At 47.4% G+C, this 22390-nt stretch overlaps 1 protein-coding gene across 2 annotated transcripts in view; it reads right to left on the bottom strand.

Moving 5' to 3' along the window:
* SUCLG2 (succinate-CoA ligase GDP-forming subunit beta) overlaps positions 1–22390 on the bottom strand; it is a 208714-nt gene that overhangs the window by 93708 nt on the left and 92616 nt on the right. For both annotated transcript variants that reach the window (XM_084901839.1, XM_084901838.1), the window contains exons 3-5: positions 8287–8386; positions 7325–7415; positions 2024–2176 (exon numbers count right to left, since the gene is read on the bottom strand). In XM_084901839.1, the coding sequence (XP_084757965.1) occupies positions 2024–2176; positions 7325–7415; positions 8287–8386 (344 nt within the window). The remainder of the gene's footprint in view (positions 1–2023; positions 2177–7324; positions 7416–8286; positions 8387–22390) is intronic.

The raw sequence follows: 22390 nt of genomic DNA, 5'->3' as shown, positions 1-22390 counted from the left end.
TTCACTTTTAATTACTACACAGATGGCATTGACGAACATTTAGTCAGTTAATTTTTACGCCGTCATTTGGAAGGCTTCCAGAGTAAGGTTTCTCCAGCCTAAAGCTGCTGCTAAGGTCAGAGCTTGTCACACAGATAAAACATTAGCTTAACATGTAAACACTGTATCAATGATAAAAATGATGCATGCTTCAGCTTTCCACGTGCGATTCTCTCCTAGACACTAGGAACTGCTCACAAACGAACATCATTTCACATTCAGTAAATGGAATGGCTTGTGTGGTTTTTAAAAATATTTTTATTGCTTTTTAGAGAGAGAGGAATAAAGATGGAGAGAGAAACATCCATGTGAGAGCACAACATCGATCTGGCTCCTGCACGCCTCCTGCCAGGGATCGAGCCTGCAACCCATGCAGGCGCCCTAGTGAGGGGTCAAACCAGTCGCCTTTCAGTGCAGGGGATGATGCCCATCCAATGGCCACACCAGCCAGGGCAGAAATGGCTTGTTTTAAATCCCACCAACTGGGTATCCCACCCTTTTCAAAAGTCTGCTTTGCCCCTTCCCTTTTATCTGTTTTTTGTTAACCAAAAAATTCTAAAGAGGATTTCTGCTTTTCAAAAAAATGGCAAAATTAAAAATAGTGCTCAGAGCTTGTTTGCTGCAGTCCTGGGGGCAGCAATCCTGGGCAGCGAGAGGGCCCTGCCAGCTCCTTCCCAGGACCGCGCCCACATCCAGCCTCCATCACCGGAAATGGGTCTGTGCGCCCTGGGCTTCCTCAGGCCACTGTGTGCATCCTCCTAAGGTAAATTCTGCTTCACGTCCCAGCATTTCAGCTTACAAATGGTGTCACAGGCAAGCTCTACTTTGAAAAATGGGGGAAACCTACATGGAAGTCAGCCTGTAAAGTTTCCCATTTAACGTCCCAGGCAGTTAACTTAATATGTAACATTGGTAAAAATAGTCTAAAACAATCACCGAACTATCAGTGCTTTATACAAAGAAGTTCAAGAAATAAATGTCCCACTTTTTGAAGGAAAACAAAATCACTTTCTAAATGAAATAATATTTATGCTAGAAATCTTAATGTGATTTTCCTAATACTAAGAACCCAGAATTAAAACCTGAAATTATAGTTCAGGAAGCCCTAGATTTTTTTTTGATTTTTTTTTTTTACTAGAGCTGAGGTAGGCCGAGAAGACATCCCCTCATTTAATTCTCACAATTCTATGGGTGGCAATTACCCTATTTTCATTTTACTGATTTAAACATAAAGCTTAGAGATCTTGGGAAACTTGCTGGCTAGCTGGGATTTTCCTCAGACATTTTCATCTAGAAACTCATCCATGTGACAGAGGCACATCCTTTGGTTGCCTCCTGCACGCGCCCTGACCTGGGCCGGGGACTTAACCTGCGACCCAGGTACATGCCCTTGGCCTTCGGTGATCTAACCAAGGAGTGATACCAGCCAGGGCTATAAACTAATCTTGATATCAATAAAAGGAAGAAGACTTAAAGGATTGAAAGAAACAAAGAATCTGGGCTTTTGAAGGATTCTGCTTGACATTGATGCTGTTGGAAGACATCCAGGCAACCTCCAGCTTACATCTGGTCTCCTTGCAGCTTTTCTAATCATATACTGTTAAGTGGGCAAAGGGAACAAAAAGGAAGTGGAGACAGCACAGTCTGCTCCCACTGATTAATTCTTGGGACAGGCTGGGTGGAAAGGAACAAGGGAGGAAGAAAAGGCAGGAAGGAGGGAAGAAGGGAGGGAGGAAGAAAAGGCAAGAAGGAGGGGAGAAGGGAGGGAGGGCGAGGAAAGCAAAGAAAAAGACCTTGCATAGTGAATATCTCCCTTCTACCCAACTCTCAACTGGATGGCTATTGAGAAAAAGCTCTTGACATCCTCAGGCCTTCAATCCCAGAGAGAGATGTATGACCAGCAGCCTCAGACTCCACATTAAATATTTAACAGCTTCTACAACAACCATCGATGAACACAGAATAGCCGGAAACCTGAGCATACCTTAAAAATAAGTTCTGGACTTGTAGCTGCCACCTCTTCGATGTCCATGCCCCCCTGGGGGCTGCCCACCAGCACGGGGCCGTTGCAGGACCGGTCCATCAGAATCGCAAAGTAGGTCTCCCTGGAAATGTTCAAGGCTTCAGCGACCATCACCTGCCAGGGTGGAGGAAGGAAAGGCAGATGAGTTTCCAAGTTTCCACTTGGATATCTAACAGACTTGCCTCACCTGTGAAACAGCTTCCTTTATAGGCCCCTGAACCCGGCGCCTTAGCTTCCAGGACACGCTGGCTCTGCTCTGGGCGTGTGACACGCTCATCCTCCTCCTAACTAATCCTGTCAACGTGCTCAAGTGACAGGTTGTGGTTGGCCTCCAGGAACCTCCCCACTTTAATCTTGTTTCCTTCTTCGAGAATCCTGCCACTTACGAAGACTCCAGGCAAGCAGCTACTGTTGTCATTTGAGACTCGAACAGCACATCCGTATGACCACTCTGCTTTTTCCCAAATTGCTCTGGTGCAAAACCCAGTCTGGTTGGCAAAGAGTTCTTTTCCCAGTGTGCTCGATGCTTCCGAGGTTTGTGTACTCCGTCTCTTGGTTCACTGCATTTGTATTTCAAGTTTTACTTTCTTTAAATGACAAATGTATTTGCTTGTTCAAAATCAATGCAAATGGCACCAGAAGGAACTACACGAGACAATGAAAGCAGCGGCACACATCCGCCCCAGCCCCGGCAGCCAGCCTGGCCACGAGACCATCTGGCACTGATACTCCGAAGAGCTGCCCATACATGACTGGGCAGCAGACAAGTGGGGCGTCCAGGGCTGTGGCAACCTTAACAACGCCACACAGCAGCCACAGCCGGGGAACCACCACTACCTTTGTGGCCTTTTTTCTGGGCACCTGCAAGTCTTGCCGCTGTGGAATGACCCTGCACACGCAGACGTACTATACGTGCTCCAATGCCTTTCTTTCTTCTTGCTTTTAATTTTCTACAACTCAGACATCTTTCCAAGGCCATTATGATTATGTACTTATATGTCAATATGTATGTATTTAACCACAACCCTAGTGACAGACATTTACATGGGCTTCAATTTTTCTACAGTGCTCCATTGGTAAATACTTTTGTGTGTATATCCTTGCTCATTTGTTTGAGTGCCTTGCAGATAGTGTACCTAAAAGGAAAATGGCTAGGTATCAGATTCTTCATATGGAAAATTTTGATTAGTACTCTCAAACTGCCCGGGAGAGAAAGGCTGTATCAACTTACAAAAAGAATAGTAATAGACGTCTTGGAAGATTTTTAAAAGACAATAGGAACTTTCATACGTAATCAGTCTCAGGAGTGGAAATAATGAAAGTACTTGCATTGCTTTTCCTAAAAGTACTTGAATAATAAGTTGCACAAAGGAAGTTACAGGTTAAGTAGCATTCCTTTCTAGCTACCCAGATGCCACAAACACACTATGTTCCACATTACCTGACATGCGGCAAATAGAGGGTGGGGCAAAAGTAGGAGTACAGCAGTTTGTATGGAAAATAATACAATTAATAAATAATCAGGATTTTAAAACTGTTCCCCGTACTTACAACTGTAAACCTACTCTTGCTCCATCCCGTTTATGGTGATCTAAAAAGCTACAATGTAATGGATATAGAATTATTTTTCAAATTTTTATTTAATTTGTGTCCAGTTAAAAATAAAGTACCTTAGCAGAGGCTTCATCCCAATTCTCTTGTGACAAATGGTAGCTTATGAGTATACAAGGGTCCCGATGCACAAATTCATGCACATGCACGGATGGGATACCTTGGCCTGGTTGGCAAACAGGGCCAGTGGGTTGGGGTGAGGGACCACCATGAGAGCACAATGACTACCAGGGGGCAGCTCCAGTGTTGAGTGTCTGCTCCCTAGTGATCAATGTGCGACATAGCAAATGGTCATTCAGTCGATTGGTCATATAGTTGCTTAGGCCTGTATATATATATATACTAGAGGCCCAGTACACAAAACTCCTGCATGGGGGGATTTTTCCCTCAGCCCAGCCTGCACCCTTTCAAATCTAGGACCCCTTGAGGGATGTCCGACTGCCCATTTAGGCCCAATCCCAGTAGGGCATCCCTATCACAATACAAAACTGCTGGCTCCCAACTGTTCGCCTGCCTGCCATCCTGATTGCTCCTCACTGCTTCTGCCTATCAGCCTGATCACCCCCTAACCACTCCCCTGCCAACCTGATTGATGTCCAACTGCTCCCCTGCCAGCCTATTTGCCCCTAACTGTCCTCCCCTGCAGGCCTGGTCACTCCTAACTACTGTCCCCTGCAGGCCTGGTCACCCCTAACTTCCCTCACCTGCAGGACTGGGCCCCCCCCAACTGCCCTTCCCTGCAGGCCCTGTTGCCCTCAACTTCTATCCTCTGCTAGTGTGGTCACCCCTAACAGCCTTCCCCTTCAGGTTTGATCACCCCCAATTGGTCTCCCTTGTAGGCCTGGTCCTTCCAAACTGCCCTCCCCTGCCGGCCATCTGTGGCGGCCATCTTGTGTCCACATGGGGGCAGTCATCTTATGTGTTGGAGTGATGGTTAATTTGAATATTCCTCTGATAGGACAGAGGCCTGGTGCATGGTTGGGGGCAAGCTGGTATGCCCTGAAGGGTGTCCAGGATCAGGGTGGGGGTTGCCTTGGGGTGTGGGGTGGCCTGGGCGAGGGGCCTGTGGGAGTTTGCAGGCCAGCCACACCCCCTGATGACCCAAGTGGAGGCCTTGGTAGTTGGGATTTATTTATCTTCTATAATTGAAATTTTATAGCCTTGAGCAAAGGCAAGCTTCCTGCTTGCTCGGTGGCAGCAGCCATTTCTGTTGGGATTTATTTATATTCTATAATGAAAACTTTGTAGCCATGAGCAGAGGAAGCTTGGCTTCCTCCATCGCTAGGGGCAACTCAAGCCTCCTGCTCTCTCCAACTCCGTGGCTACCGCCATTTTCATTGGGATTTATTTATCTTTTATAATTGAAACTTTGTAGCCTTGAGTGGAGGCCTAGACAGGCCAGGGTTGCTAAAAGTTTGGTTTCCTCCATTACCAAGGAAACCCAAAACTCCTGCTCACTGTGTGGCTGCAGCTATCTTGGTGTTGATTTGCATACTCGCTCCTGATTGGCTGCTGGCATGGGTTGTGGGCGTGGCAGAGTGATGGTTAATTTGCATATTATTCTTTTATTAGATAGTATAAAATGCTTCTTGGCATATGGTACTGGGATTACCTAGGACTATTTAATTAAAATTTCACTTCCTAACACAGAGCTTGTCTATGAACAAATTTAGTGACTTTCAGGAGCTATTCTTAGAAGCAACACAATGTTACAACTTTAGGGTACCTGTCCTTCAGGAGTTCTATTTTTATTCCTGTAAAGTGTGGACAGGTGTGCTCTGGATTCCATCAGATCTGTGTGTGAAGACCCCTGCTGGCTCACACGCACTTGCTTGGTCTTTAGGAACTTCCCCAGGAAAGTGACGATGATTATCAACATATAAATCAATAAATTTTATATAAAGGCCAATTCTGTACATTATTATGCCATCTTATGACTGGGATGTCAGAATATTTTAGGAACTGTAACAGAGAGATGGAAATGGAGCTTTAACAACTCATTCCAGGAGCAGCTCAGTTACTAATGGATACATTTCAGAAAAGCTCCATCTGTGTCTGACACCTGCACACCACCAGTGCAACCTTTCTGTGCTGTCTCTGGTACAGAAAGCTTTGAAATGTGCTTGACCCTAACTGGATGCTGAGCTGGTTTAGGTGAGCTGCTCGGACTGTGGCCGGAGGAGTGCCAGTGCACAGGCTCCCAGCAACACACCGGGGTCGGGTAAGATGAGGGTGTGCTCCGTGCTGGCGCTCCTCTCCTGGCCCTGCGGCCCGGAGCACACATAGCTTCTCAGCTCCCAGCACTAGCTACCTCACGCAACAGCCTCTAACCCAGAGGCACAGCTTCAGAGAAACACCCTATGGGCACAGAGGTATGAATGTGTGGAAATAACTTCTCAAAGAAACTGAGAAACCTAATATAATCTGAGATTCTGACTGATGTCCACAGTTCCGTAAGTAAAAAGAAAATGCATGTTCCTTAGAGCATATGAAATGTTATTGTTACAGAAAAGAGGTAAGACTCACTTTACAGAGGAGAAAGACTGAAATAATGTATGACAATTATTTCTGGGTGGTGACAATACAAGGAATCTTTACTTCTAATTTTTATTATTTCTGTACTACTGGAATTTTTACATACATTAGTCACTTTTGCAATCAGGGGAAACAAAAAAACTACTAAAAAATAGATCACTCTAGTAGTTTCCTGGTAATGATTCAAATTACAAGAGTGAACTTACCACCGGTATTTTAGGAACCTTACTAAAAACTAATTTTAAGCTCATCTATACAGTGTGACTGTTCTTTATGTGTTTTTATATGCTTTTTAAAAGAACCACAAACTCTAATGTAAAAATCCTCCTAGCCATAAAGAACTACAAATTTTTTAAACAAAAATACTAATCGTGCCCTCTGTGGACAAATGTTGAAGAAGGTGCATGTTTGTAACGGCTCCCTGCCAGCTTTAAAAGGAATCAACGTAGTGTGCCAGGCTGAACGAAACCAGCAAAAACAACGCGCTTGCATGTGAACCAGTTCCAGCACCTATGGGAGAGGCGGTGGAAGGGAGAAGGGCGGACCCACTCTGTGAGCGCATCTGAGCATCAGCAAGGCCATGTCTGCGGGAGAGTCAGGATCTCAGCACCCAGCCTCCCTCCAGCTCCAAGGCCCCTAGGGAGAAGACTCTCTCATGGCACAAGAACCACAAGCTGGTGATTTTCTTGTTGATCATGTCAAAAACTTTCCACTCAACTCTCTCTGAAAAGTAAAACCAGCATGCGCTGCCTCAGTTTCCCTAAGCACACACATGGGCGGTGGGAACTGTCACCTGGGAGACAGTTCCTCCCAGCAGGCAGGGCCCTGACCCAGCACTAGGAGGGCCCCTCGCCCTGTGCTCCGGGCTGGGGCGTGGCCTGTGGCTCACACAGGGCTGGCGACTGTCACTACATGCTGAGCCTAATGAAGAACATGCTGTTACACTCACTTTTTCTTTCTCCTCAAAGTCATACTACATACTAAACAGATTACATGAGGTTTAAAAATAATATGGCGCATTGCCAAAGTGCATTAATTAGATTCTGCCAAAACTGAAATACGGCTTTCTTTTTTTAACACACACACACAGAAAATGACCAGAAGCATTCCTATTACCTTATTAACTTTCACACCTTCTTTTGGAGTTTGTTTCGTTGTCAGGTTATACCCAATCATCTGTTTAGCCAACTGTCCCACAACTTTAGGGCTAAGAGAAAGAGAGAAAGAAAAGAAAATCAATGTCTCTGTTGAAAGTAATTTTAAAGCAGAGTCCATACTAAATTCTCATGTCCACATGTGCAGGGCACACCTCCATGCCTGGGTCCATGGGGCTTTCTGTTCAAAAATACAAATCAAAGGGAGGGAGGGAATGAGGGAGGGAGGGAATGAGGGAGGGAGGGAGTAAAAGAGGGAGGGAGTGAATGAGGGAGGGAGGAAGAAAGATACCCCCTATTACATCCCTCCTCAATAAATGACAGTCATAGTAAAGAGACAAGGCTGAAACACACTGGTTAGATGAGAGCTGAATAACAGAGACTTGAGGGCGGGTAATTTGGAAGGTACTGGCCAGCGGGGGGTCAGGTGAGGGTAAGAAGCATGTGAAAATGAAAGTTTGGGAACGCAGAGGCTGTGTTCAGAGCTGGGGGCCAGTGGAGGGAGCCTGGGCTGCCCAGACAGGAGGCAGGAGGCCGGGTGGTGGCAGCAGCTGCGGGTCTGCAACAGGAGCGCTGTGCGGCCAGCAGAGCTTGATGTGTGAGTGGCGGCACTGCCAGCTTTGGAATGAAACATGGCAGTCCAGGGGAGAAGTAGCGTATAACAATACACAAAGAAGAGTCGCACTGTATAGATGAGGTTAAAATTGGTTTGTAGAAACGTTCCTAAAGGGTCACCAAGTGAAGAAAACCCTTTTGTGGAGCAGAAGGAAATGGGCGGTGCCAGCGTCTTCCTGGCTTTGTCCCCTCTATGCGCCAGCTCCAGCTCCACCTTGCACCCCGCCTTCCCATTGGTGCTCCTGTCCATCATCAGCAAGACCTTCCACTCCTGTGGGCTCAGACGGGGATGAAAATGCCCAGACTTACTCTTTGGTTAAATGAACGCCGCCTTTCAAACCGCTGCTAAAGACACCTTTTCCTCTTCCTCCAGCTAAGATCTGGGCTTTTAAGACTATTTCTTTTGCATCTGAAAAAGAAAAAGAAAATTCAGAGTGAGTAGTTGATTTTAAATGATTTTTTTAAGCAACAATGAACATGGTAATGACATGTAACTTCCAACACTGGTAAAAGCTCTCCCCAACCAACTTTGAAAATGAAGGCAATAAGGAACTTGAAAAAACATCAATGTGCCACTACCAAGTCTGTTTATCGAGGACACTTACGTTTCTTCACCAATTTAATCTAATACTGGACCATCCCCAAGGGAAAGCAATGCATGTGAGTGTCAAGGTGCTAAGCAAACCCAGGCTGAGGTTTTAAAAAAATAAATATTTTATTGATTTTTCACAGAAAGGGAGAGGGACAGAGAGCCAGAAACATCGACCAGCTAGCTGCCTCCTGCACATCCCCCACTGGGGATGTACCTGCAACCAAGGTGCATGCCCTTGCCCTGAATTGAACCTGGGACCCCTCAGTCCACAGGGCAATGCTCTATCCACTGAGCCAAACAGGTTTCGGCCCAGGCTGAGGTTTTAATTCCTGTGTGATGACACTCTCCCAGCGCAGAGGCACCAGCAGCCAGCCAGAGAAGTTGACGACCTGTCAGTCACCTGGGATGTCAAAGGGAAGACAGGGTTACAAAAGGGAAGGTGCAGGGACAAAATGCGAAGGGAGGACGTGATAACTGTATTCTTGGAAACGAACAGTTTGCTGAGCGGTTGCTCTGTATATTGACAGGGCTGGGTAAGAGGGGAGGAAATAGATTCAAACTAAAAGCAAGCAATGATTTAAAGTGTTGGCAGAGTCACAAAGCATCCCGGGGAGAAGTGGTTGTGGAATCTTCGTTCTGCACTCAACACGAGAGTGAGCTGCCTGTTCCTGACTCTTAGGCCAGAGTCATTAGCCCGGGATCTTTATGGGCCAGGCAGGAAAGCCGGGGGAGCGAAGCCCCCAGGCCTGAGCAGACAGCAACGCTCCCCTCCCCAACCGTCAAGAAAAGGCCGTCCCCCAATGAAATATGTTCATCAGCCAAACCGTACCTACCAGCTGGCAATCTGTGGGACTCATACTCATCTAGTCAGAGAACATAAGTCTGACAAGCCTCTCTAAGGTTTAGAATCTGCAGACAAGGGTTTCAATCTGGCCGTCATCCCTTACTCAGCTGTGTGATGTTGGCCAAGTTACTTAACATCTCTGAGACTTTATTTACTTGAATGTGAAATGATGATGAAGATTGTTTTAAAAACTAAATGAGACAACTCGTGTGATTATTTTACCCCAAGAGCCTAAAAACTCATATGCTTAATGAAAAACTATTGCCACAGTCAATTAGTCCATTTATTGCCTCTGTATAGTGTAAAGGCTCAAAAGGGTTATTATTTCCCCTTGGGCGAAGATGGTAAAACAGAAATTGTTGGTACATGGCACAATTCATGTAAAGCTGTGGAAGTGTTGGCTCTCTCAGCCACGACTTCCGCTGCCGTTACTCACAGGCAAGCACGCAAAGGCCCAACAGAGGGAGCCGCCGAAGGTTCAGCGTGAAGGCAGCAGGAGCTACGGGGGAGGCCACAGATGCTGGGGAGGACAGTCACTCTACCTGATGCGGTGAGCTTATTCAAGTTCATTGCCTCTGCTGGCTGGTCATCCTTGCTTACACTGGGAAAACCAGGGCTCACCTTCTCTCAGCAGCAAACAAAGCTCTTTCTTTGCTGCAGTCTATATCTACTGACAACAGATCCTGCCTTGGAAATGAACCATCATAGCATCAGCCAACCATGTTTTAGAATAAACTGGTTCCTATCGAAGAGTGGAAGACAAGCTGCAATTGATGCTTACTACCAGAAATGCACCAGGAAAGGAAACCAGTAAAAGGAATGTATTGGCATATTTGTGCCAATTAGTTAAAGAACAGCAGTGTAAGCAAGGACTCTGGAATTAAACTCCCCCGCGGGACAACGTCCAGCTCTGCCTGTAACTTCCTTCGTGGAGAAGGAGACTGAGGCTCAGAGGGGTAAAGCAGCATACCCATCTGTAAAATGGTCATAATATGTTAGGATGATGTAAAAAAAAGTAAACAAAATACACTAGGTACAGTGCTTATGTCAACACCTGGCACATTTAAAAAATAGCCAAAATATGATATGTATTATCATTATAATTATTTTCAGCAATTAACCAAAAGAGTGGTATATAGGAAGGTATTTCTTTTGATGTCATCAAATAGCAAACGCTTTCTGCTGTCTCAACATTTTAATTGTGATCTCTTCATGTTCATTTAAAAGGATAATGAGTATTGCGTTGCCTTGTCATCCGGAAAAAGATGCTTGCCTCTCAAGCTTTCTAGCAGCTAAACTTGAAAGCCAGACGGAATGTCTGATTGGGCACAGGGGCGTGATTGAGGCATGATTAGATCAGCTTCAGGCACTCAGCACCAAGACAAATAAAACACTGCAGTCTCAATCAAGTGTCGTCATTACATGTTAGCATGTGACCACAGGTCAAAGGACTCTATGTCACCCTTTTGGGAGTCTAAGCAACCCCTTCAAACACGTGAAGCCATACACTCAGTCAGCAAACAGAAAAAGGCAGAGGAAACTACCCAGTTCATCTTCTGCAGCATACACTGCAGGCCCAAGCAATCACTTCAATCATCTCCTCGGGCAGGCCTTGAGGGCAAACAGTCCCGCAGGTCAGCAGCCCAAAGCAAAGCAAGTGCCGGGAGAACACACAGGCAGTACCTTAACTCAGGCGGGTATCTCCTCACCGGGCTGGAAATGAAGGACAGTGGCCAGGTCCTACTGAACAGGAACCAGTCTTCTCATTCAGTCCTTACCAGGTTGATTTGCACTTAATGGCATTAATGTCTATTTTATTTCATGATCTGAATTATTGCAAAACTCATACAAGTGTTTTTCAATGTTACCTCCCTGGGCCCAAAGAGAATGACAAAAGAATACCCCATAAGTGAAATTCCAGTTTTGTCTGAATGCATAAACTTTTTTGCACTGATGGCTTCACAGGCTTTAAGATAACAAGTTAAAAAAAGTCCCCGGTTTTGTCTGAATGCATAATATGTTTATGCACTGATGGCTTCATGTGCTTTAAGAGAACAAGATAAAAAGAGCCTGGGAATCAGGCCTCCTCTCCAATCGGCTCCGTGTGGAGAGGGCGGCACCTGTCTGTGCACTAGGAACACGCCCATCCCCCGGGCCTGGCCACCTCGGATCCACACGTCTCACCACGCGCTCAGAGAAGCCGGACCCACTGCATGTGCCCTTCACTGCGTCCTCCCTGTGCCGTCCCGACACACTGCTGTGTTCGTGTCTGGCCTCCACCACGTATGACCGGGCCCCGATTACTATCACTAACTGTGTGTTTTAGGAGAAAAGGCACATTAAAATATATTTGATAAACTTACGGATAGATATCAAAGACCCTCAAATACTGTCAGCTAAGAGAACAGTATTTACAGCCATTTAGAAATGGAAACACCCCATACATGGTCTCGCTTAACTCTATTACTGCATTGGAACAATGCTTTCTCAAACATTTTCCTCTCGTTTTTACCATAACACCTGTCATTATTGTATTTTAATTACAAAAATACAGCTTTATAGCAATTTTTATAGTCTGCACATCCCATGCTGGCTAATAAACATTCTTGGGAGCATTATTAAACCTAAAAAAGAAAAAACATTAAATTCATTAAGGAAAGCACAAGCTAAAAAGACTAAATAAGAAATGCCTTTAATTTGGCACGCTTGGCACAGCTGGGTCACTTTGCCTTTTAGAGATGTCAAAATATTGTCCACAAGGCATAGTTTGGGGCCATAGAGCAAAAGGTATGGTGAAGGATCAAATACCTGTATTACCGAACTGGATCTCTTCAGCACTGCTCTCTTCAAAAATACAATTCTTTCCTAAATGCAAAATGCAGTGCTATCTACACTGACATAGCAACAGATGACCATCGATTTTGAGTCAATAACACTGGAACTGCTGGGGAAACTGGTTTCTATGGTTCACTGACTGCAGCAAAATTGGAATATCCAGTTTTCAGCAAAATTGCATTGTGTAATTTCTAGAATGGCGCTCATAAGGTTTGATAGCATTCTTAATCAAGAAAGTTAAAATGTATGTCAGATTTGTCTATTCCTGTAAAGCAAGGAGAAGGGGAGGGTGAACCAAGAGTCAGAAGCTACCACAGAAAGATGAACATGGAAAAGGAGACCCATCCATCAGATGCTAGCAGAGGCCTAAGAGCCAGTTTCCCAAGGAAAATAAGCTACTTCTGTGCTCTCATTGGGACCCAGGACCCACCTACAATTCTTCGTCGTTACTGTGGACCCCCTGTAGACCGACTCTCGGTCCCGGAGCTGTGACCCGTCACTGGGACTGAGATAATGAGATGATACTGCAGTGACTCCAAATGCCTAGTGGCACCTCTGAGACTAAAACCATAATTTCCACTTTCAACATGTCTGACATGGGCTCCCTGGGTCAGAGTGTCAAACACACGGGACAGGAGAACCCACCGCTCCCTCCTCGGCCACGTGCCAGTTGAACTGGGATGAGAGACCCCGGGCCCCACCTGACTGCCGCCCATCATGGCGTGAATTGCTCATGCTGAACATAGTGGTTCCGAACTTAAAACAAGGATGGAACCAGGCTCATCTTGACGCCGGGGTTTTGTGACAAACAGGAAGCTGTCCCGGGAGACGCTGTTTCACGTTAAGGGATCCTTTATGGATAAGGCTTTTCACTGGAGTTTTAAATCTTAAATTTCCTATTAAACATGGCAGCTAACTGATTCCATAGGAAAACGGCACTGTGAGCAGTTTATTAATTATAACGAAGATAATATTATCTTAACACAAAATATGCTTTGTTTCCAAGGTAAATTTTAAAATTTTTAGTTCCTATAAAAAATTCCTAAATTAACCTACTTTTCTGACTCTATCTCTGGTGTCATTAATTAGATTTGTAATCATTAATACTCCATTGGTAATGAAATTTTTAAGGCTAGATAAAAATTACCTCTAGAAGGGTTCAATATCTTAATCTTTCTATAGTTTAATACTAACAAACCAATCTTACATTTTGCCTATTAAATTAAAATATCTATTTCCATAAGAAAGGTTAAGGATAGAAAATCCCAACATTGATGGCAGCAATAGCCATGTGACCTTATACTAAAGCACTTCCAGCTAATCCAAGAATCTAATGCTGTAAGACTGCAACCACAGGACGTCACCCCAATCTTTCAAAATGAAGTCACTTGAAAATAATGACAATTTTTCAGCAAAAACAACAACAACAACAACAACAAGTTTTTACTAAATAAATTTCCAGAACAAATCTCCACTATGTTTTTATACAGATTACAGGAAGGATGAATGGCATACATTAATACAAACATGTGTGTAACATCCGTAACTTCAACGGCCACGGAAGATGAAAGCATTTGTGAACACCAATGCATCTCTACAGGATTTTGTGGTCCGATGGAAGGGAAAGGATAAAAGATAGCCAGGTCTAAAAAAAAGTCTCTCTTCTGATTTTCAAACCAAAGGTGCATTCCGGCAATGTTCAATTAGGAAGCAGAGCTAGAGTGAGCCATGGCCTGGGCTGACCCGGAGCTGTGCTCACACGGGGCGGCAGCCACTGGGCAGCTCGCTGGGCAGACCCTCCTGGCGCGGCTGGCGTGTGGAAGCTACATGACAACAGAGACAGAAAAGGGGACCTCCTGCCATTTCAGCCAGCGATGAACAGAGGAAGGACAGCGGTGACGCCAGGACTGACCTGGGAAGACAGTGCATGATGCTTTTATTTTCAGAGCTGACAGGAATGACTGAAATGTAAAATGCATGAAAAATAAGCATTTCCTGGCTGCACCCGGATTTAAATGTTTCTTTCACTTTCACAGCCATATTACTAGCATTCTGAGGTCTCCTACCCTCTTCATTAGAAATCTTCTCTTCTCCCTATTTTCTCTCATTTAAGCCAACTCCTCCATCTGGCCTTATTGAGGGGAGGGGTGTTCTCACGTGGGAGAGTGTGGAACCTGCTACCCCGCCTGGTGAGTTCTCATTCCGCTGCCGGAGGCCCATGACCGCCCCTCTCCCTTTCCTCTGGACTCTCCTCCCATGGCCAGGGCGAACCCTCCAGCTGCCCATGGGCGGGTCCTGCCAAGGGCTCCTCGGCAGGTGGCTGAGCCCTGGTGACACAGCTGTTCCCTGCAGCCAAGTCTCTACTCCAGCGGATGCACACTCTCCCAGGGACATGGGCTCAGTCAGGCACAACCTCACTCTAAGCCTGGGAGCCCGGAGCCCTCAGCCACCAACCCCCAGGACCCCTCAGCCTGAGCCCAGACCCCACCCCCCAGGAGCCCTCAGCCTGAGCCCAGACCCCACCCCCCAGGAACCCTCAGCCTGAGCCCAGACCCCACCCCCCAGGACCCCTCAGCCTGAGCCCAGACCCCACCCCCCAGGAGCCCTCAGCCTGAGCCCAGACCCCACCCCCCAGGAGCCCTCAGCCTGAGCCCAGACCCCACCCCCCAGGAGCCCTCAGCCTGAGCCCAGACCCCACCCCCCAGGAGCCCTCAGCCTGAGCCAAGACCCCACCCCCCAGGAGCCTTCAGACTGCAGCCCAGACACCACCCCCAGGACCCCCCAGCCTGAGCCCAGACCCCACCCCCCAGGAGCACTGAGCCCAGACCCCACCCCACAGGATCCCAGCCTCTCTAAGCAGCTCTGCTCTTCAGAGAGACCCGGTCACAGAGGCCTAGTATCTGTCTGGCTTCCCAAATGCAGGATATATTCAAAACCCTCACAGCCTCCGGAGCCTCGTGCAAATCAAGGAGCAGGGCTGGGCGCCCGTTCCGTGCTCCCAAGAAGCGCAGGATGGCTGGGAAGCACCTAGGCTGTGAGGAGACAGTCAGGAGGACGGTGGGCCAGAGCGCACAGAAACCTCCTGGCGGAGCGATCCACATACAGAACAAGGCTTCTCACTGCAGTGCAATCACAGCAGGGAAACCCGAACACATCAGTGTCCAGCAGCACTTTCACACTCAGGACTGGAAAATAAATTTTATGTGAATTGTAATAATACAGTGAAATAACATAATGCTGCACATCCATTAGCCATGATTAAGTATACCTTTATATATGAACTTGGGGAAATGCTCCCATTTAAACCTTAGTGATTAATAATTTTTAAAAATAAATTCATTTGTGAATAGAGTCACCAGGAATTCTAAATGAATTAATAAAGCTGACCTGAAATTACCATGGGGGGCTGGGAGCAAGGGCCGGGCCTCGGTCAGTAATGGCTTAGATGTCTGTTGCAATGATCACGTGTTGTCATAAAAATGCGTTTAATATGTAAGGTAAACGTAGACATTTATCCACAGCAGTTTAGCTTGAATACTTAACTGTTCTTTCTGTCTCAGCCTTGACCATCTCGCTGCGCTGGGGGAGGGACTCTGTTCCTGCGGGGCCGTCTGAGGGAAGCAGGCCCGGGACCTACAGGCCCCTGCCCTGCTGTCCTGGGAGTCCGCACCACAGAGCAATGCCGCACCTTTTTAGGACATCTACTGAGTAGTTACTCTGTGGGAACTCCAAGAGTAAAGAAGTCATAGTCACTGCGCTTCGGAAACTTACAATCCAATGGAGGAGAGATAAATACTGAAAAACCCGAATGCTAGAATAAATGTTTAGAAAACGCACAGTGAGAAGGGACAGTGTGGGGGCAAGCAGAGGAGCACAAAGGCCAGAGGAGCCACAAAGAGAAGAGAACATGGTCAGCCTCAGAGCCGTGGTTTGCAGGCAGACAGGCTGGGAACAGACACCGGTCAAAGTGGCATCTCATCCCTGTAGCTGGGAAGCCAGCATGTACGTCTACTCCAACCCATAAGGGCACGCTCTCTCCCGAATGCAGCAATGTTTGTTCTATACCCCTCTCCTGCAACACCAGTTTTCACTCCCTTCTCCCCGTCCGTTTCCAGCAGCATGCCAGGCCTGAGAGGTAGCTGGCACCTCCGCAGACTACGAATGCCCCCCCCCCTCCCCCAGCTGGTGTCACCCCGCAGCCTCTCCCAGGTCCTACCCCTCTCGTAGACTCCAGTGCAGTGAACGGCTGCCGTGCTGCACAAACACGATTAGGCTGTGGGGAGGGAATCTTGCTGCCCTAAAATTCCCCGGGAAACTTGGCCAAAAAGCAGAAAACAGAAATCATCCCAGAAGAGGAGACGCCGAGCCGGTCACAGGGAGCCATTCTGAGGATCAAAGGCATGAGCCTGGACTGGGAACTAACAAAGCTGATGCCACCCCCGCTGAAGGCCCTTCCAGTTCAGAGGAGACACCCGGCCAACGGACACCCATGGAGCCAGGGCGGGTTCTGGTCAAGTCAACGCAGCAGCTGTAGCCATCTCCCATGTGACAGCTTCTCCTGAGGGCACACGCAGTCAGAGTGATGCAGAGTGCAGTCACCTCCTGCTCCTGAAAATGACCAATGACACTGCGGGCACACAGTAGGCCCTCAGCATATGGCCGCTCATTCACCAACATCACCTCCTTCGCACTGTAAAATCACCATCAGTGTGTGCTAGGAGCTTTCTCTGGGATAAGGTTTGTGCTAAGTCTAGTCTTTATCCACAATGAACAGATAACCCAGGTGAGGCTGAGTCTTCCCACCACACAGCTAGCCAGAACACGAGACTGGATGCTTAAGCTAGAAAGAAACTTCTAGAGACTGCGCTCTAACACCTTCACATACAGCCTCATGGCTGGATTTCCTCCCAACATTTTATTATGAACATTTCCAGTCACCTGGAAAAGCTGACCCTCAGGTAAACATCCACACAGCACCCAGATCTGACCACCGCCAACCCTCCCCCGTGTCTGCTCTACCACTCTCTCTCTCATCAGTCGTCTTTTGTTTCCACGCTTTGCAAAGGAAGCTGCAGACAGCGGTGCCATCACCCTCAGTGCTCCAGCATTCGCTGCAGTAACTAACGCTCGGAAGTTGGTTCCATTCTGTTTTGGGGAGAGATAAAACTTACATACGGTGGTTGCACAGATCTGCAGGGCTCCCTGCAACAGGTTTTGACAAATGCCTGTGTCTGTATGACGCTAAGCCCAATTGAGACATGGTTGTTTCTGAGAACATACTAAGAGTAGCCTTACTACAAAATATCTAAACAGACCAATAGGAATCTGAAGTCTCTTAACTGGATTTTCACTAAAACTAAACAGCAAATGTGAACTGTGTACACCCGATGCCTGGCCTGCAGGGGGCGCCGGGCCTGCCACTATTCATGGTGTTTTCCTATGGCCTCTAAACCACAATCCTGGTGAAGCACCCCTTGTCCGTCAATGACAGGCAATGCACTAGTTTCTGAGGGATGTCTTTTTACCTTGAGCACATGGGGCTTTCTGAAAACCACTAGCCGTTCTAAGATGTGATCTGTACGGCAGTGATGTTGTGTGAACTCAGGGAAAGAACCGGGCACAGTGTGCCAGCGTGTCTCCCGCACCTGTCTGCCGGGGAACCTGCTGCTGCTCCATGTAGGATGGAGGTAAATCCTCCGGGGAGACCATGCCCCGCCCGACTAGCCAGGACGATGCTGGAGCCTGGGTCTGACGCTGAAGGGAGGAGTGACTGGAGTGACAATCTCAACCCAAAGCTCTCCTGTGCTGCCACTGCCTGAAACTTAGCTCTGTGCGACTCCGGACTTCCAGCAAGCCCGCAGATAAAAGCCAAAACACTACCAACTAAAGAACATCGCTCTTTTAAAAACTTTAGAAAATACAAATATAAATGCCTACCAAAGGCTGAATGACATAAAGACATACTGACAGTGGTTAATAACAGGTGTTGAGGGTTCAAATAATTTTTACTTTCTTCTGCACTTTTTACGGTGACAGCTTATGTCATTTATAATCAGAAAAAAGCTATTTTACAATTTAAATAAATTATGTTTATTTGACTTGATAAGAACAGTAACAATATTATTGCTAAGTGAGGGGGAAGAGTTTGCTGTGATATGAAATATATACCATTGAATACATGTACATGTATACACATATAATGTATACGTTAAGAATACTTTAGGAATATAATATACTGAAGTGTTAACTCTGATTATTTTCTGTAAATACTGGGGGAGGGGAATAGCAGCTGTTTTTAAAATAAGCTTATTATCCATTAGATCGTATCGGTGCTTGAGGCGTACACAGAACACGGCCGTCCTTGCCACCTCACAGTTCTCAGAAGGTACCTCGGCACGTGGCCCACGCAGCACCCAGCACCCGCCTCACATCACGCTGCCTTCTTCTTCTTCTTCTTTTTAAAAAAATATATTTTATTGATTTTTAACAGAGAGAAAGGGAGAGAGATAGAAAGCTAGAAATGTAGATGAGGGAGAAACATCGACGAGCTGCCTCTTGCATACCCCCTACCGGGGATGTGCCGGCAACCAAGGTACATGCCCTTGACCGGAATCGAACCTGGGACGTTTCAGTCCACAGACCGACGCTCTACCACTGAGCCAAACCGGCTTCCGCTCACGCTGCCTTCTTAAGGGCAAAGCAAAGGGGTCCTTGCCCTCCGAGGCGCCCCGAGCTCCAACACTCTAAGAGGGACGTGCGGACTCGGGAGGCCTGCTTTCTCCGTGCATGGACTTGGCATCCTCTGAAGTTCCCCGAGAAGGAAACACCGGAGAGCAGTCAGTGCGGTGGGCAAGCCCCCGTCACGGTCCGGCAGCTCTGACTGGGACTCAGGCTTTGCCCCTTACCAGTCAGCCGAGTGATCTACAGAGCCTCGATTTTGTCATTTAAAAAATAAAATGAACAAAAATAGTGCCTACCTTTCCGAGTTGCTATGGGTATTTTATGAGAGGAAGTAAAGTACTTAACACAATGCCTGGCTTATACTTATACTGGCTTATTCTTAAACCTGCATCATAAGAATCAAGTAAGTAGTAGATGAGGGTGGTAATGATGAATATGCTGTCCACTGGGCAAGATGGTTTTTATAGTAAATAATAAAATCTAATGCTGACCTTCCCGAGTGTTAAGAATACAGATACCTGTCTTATATTTTGTCCAGTCATTCAGAAACAATAAGAATGTGCTCATGGCTCATGAGAACATAGGCGTTCACATCAAGAGAAAGCGTCAAATGCATGGAGAGCAGCCCACATCTCTGCCCCTTCTGCCGCCACCCAGACGCACTTTTGCTTTCGTGAGTGACCTGGTACCTCCGGGCCCCAGAGAGCAGTCCCCGCGGCAAAGGCACACGCGCTTTGATTTCCGTTTGAGCAGTTGGTTTGGTTCCGAGGCCTGCATCTCCTTGCTTTTTGTCGGTCTCCCTTTTAATGCCCATGGCTGTCACAGGGCACAAATGGCCCGGCCCACCTGCCGGGACTCCGGCAGAGCATGTGCCTTCCTCAGCCGCAGCTGCCCAGCATCACGCCCGCTGGAGGCTGAGTCTGGGCCAGCACCTGCCGCCCTCCCCACATCAGAGCAGCCCCCACCCGGGGCTGGCTGCGGGGGGGAAGTGGCTGGGAAGGAGCTACGTGTCTGTCCATCACTGTTAAGACACAGGACTGTCCGTCCTTTAGCACCATTGCTGCTATCGCTGTCATTGTACTATGGTGGTTGGAGTTGTTTTTGTGTGTCTTTGAAGAGCCCACATACTCAGCACTGACGACCCACCAACGACTGCTCAGAGGACTTGACACACCCGTCTCCTCTCATCTTCGCACCGGCCTCTGCAGGAGGCACTGTTCCCAGAGACAGGACGCCGACACAGAAGGTCACACAGTGGGTCCGCAGAGCACAGAACCTGCCAGAGCTGAGCTCCACCCGCGGCAGGTGAGCATGCCCGTCCTTCACCCTCACCCACTCCAGTTTGGGGCAACGGCAGAGGTTGGGGGCTAGGTAAGGTGACGGCCACAGAGAGAAGGCACGCCACCCAATTCCTGACGATGACTCCTGCCAATAAAAGGAAGGAAAGATGCAGACCCGTGTTAGCTACGCCACCATCCGGTTTGAGCTGCATGGAAGGGCACGCCCACCAGGTAGCTGGCAAGGGTGAGTAGCTTCAGGAACAATTCCTTCACTGTCTACACAACCAATGGTCTCTGTGATTTAATATACTGACCTTCCTGTCATAAAACTGATTACAGCAGTGTCCCCTCAGTACTTCTACGTCCCGGCGCGAGGGACAGCTCTTTTACTTGTGAAAAACACAGCGTGCAAACTGACAGGTTCACGTCAGAGAGCAATTCTGAGACGTCAGACGCGACACCAGCCCCACCTCCTCTGCGGCCTTGTCACTGCAGACACGAATGTGGACCCACAAGGGTCCAGGAGAGTGAAATTAAGTTCACTATCCAGCATTAGGGTTCCTGGATTTAAATTCTCCTTCAACTGTTTTACTTCGCTGTGTAAAATTTTAAAAGTCACTTAACCTCTCTAAACTTCGGGTTTTTCCACATGGAAAATGGAAAGGACACTAGCAAGTATCTCACAGGCTACTGGGAGGATTCCAGGGCGCACTCGTGTGAAGACTAAACAAAGCCTGGGTCAGAGCAGGTGACCAGGGAACATGAGGTTCTATGGATTTTATGTCTTACACCCTCTGATTTAGGCCCCAAACGGTTCCTCAACTAATCCATCACCCACATTCTTCTCTAACAAGTGCCACTGTTGTTTGAGTCCCTGCTAAAAGAAAAATGTGCTTCTTACATGTGTTATTGCTAATTGCCCCAATAGTCCCATCATTTAAAAACTGTCCCCAGTCGAAACAGGTTTGACTCAGTGGATAGAGCGTAGGCCTGCAGACTAAAAGGTCCTGGGTTCGATTCCGGTCAAGGGCATGTACCTTGGTTGCGGACATGTCCCCAGTAGGGGGTGTGCAAGAGGCAGCTGATTGATGATTCTCTCATCAATTTTTCTAACTCTCTATCCTTGTCTCTTCCTCTCTGTAAAAAGCCAATAAAATATATTTTAAAAAATAATAAAAGTAAAAACTGTCCCCAGTTTATGATTGAAAATATTGGATTTAATATACTTGCCTCAGCGGGGCTGCCCGAGGTAATAAGTGACTTGTTGAAGGGTGTGACCCGCAGCCCAGGCTTTTTCTATTACCTGTCAGGCAAGAGGGGTGCGGAGGTTATCTCGCTGCCCAGGGCCGCAGCTCACCTCACAGGGGGCCCGGGCAGAGTCAGCAGATGTCAGCTTTAGACCAGCCGGGCCCAGTCCCTGCCAGGATGACAATCTGGTCCACCATACACCTTGGTCGTGGCCATTGCAGCAGGTCAGTACTTCCTAAAGTGACAGCTGAGAACAGCTGACCACGATGTTTAGGGCACTGGACAGAACCAGGCTGAGAAACATTCTACATAAGGAAGGGCCTGGACACTTTTACCCAGGGTCTTGGAAGAAAGAAAAACACCAAGGGAATGTTCTAGAGTAGAGGCGATAAAGCAGACATGACAGCTCAGTGCAGTGTGTGTTCCTGACATGGACCTTGGCTCAGAAATGAGGGGAGACGCTGTCCAGGAAGCTGGTGGACTCTATCTGGGGGGCAGTGTCCACACTGTTTCCTGCCGTGAGGACTACGTGGGGGTGATGCGGGAGGCTTCCCTGATTTAGGGGGTACATATCACAGGGTACAGGATGATGCGGCCTCATGTTCTCAAATGCTAGGAGCGAGGTAATCTGGTGAAAGTGATTTGGAGCTGCTTGTGTGGGACTTAGAATTCGCCACATTTTGAAATTATTTCAAAATAAAGTATCAAACGATCAACCTTCGGGGCGCCACTGTTTAGAAAGAAAGGGAGTCCTGATAATAAGAGACAGCGAGTGTTCTCTGCCAGCCAGGCCACGAGTCACGCTGCGGGACCTGCTTGTCTTTCTCGGCTTTTCAGCTCTGCTGTCAAGGCCTTCTTCCCCTGTCTCTGCCTCAGCTGTTGCCTTAACAACATCATTTCCTCCCCTCTGGTCCATCAATAAGATCCCAACCT

The sequence above is a fragment of the Pipistrellus hanaki genome (genome assembly GCF_964339955.1).
Source record: "Pipistrellus hanaki genome assembly, chromosome: 13".
NCBI lineage: Eukaryota > Metazoa > Chordata > Mammalia > Chiroptera > Vespertilionidae > Pipistrellus > Pipistrellus hanaki.
This window is presented reverse-complemented; position numbering and strand designations above follow the sequence as displayed.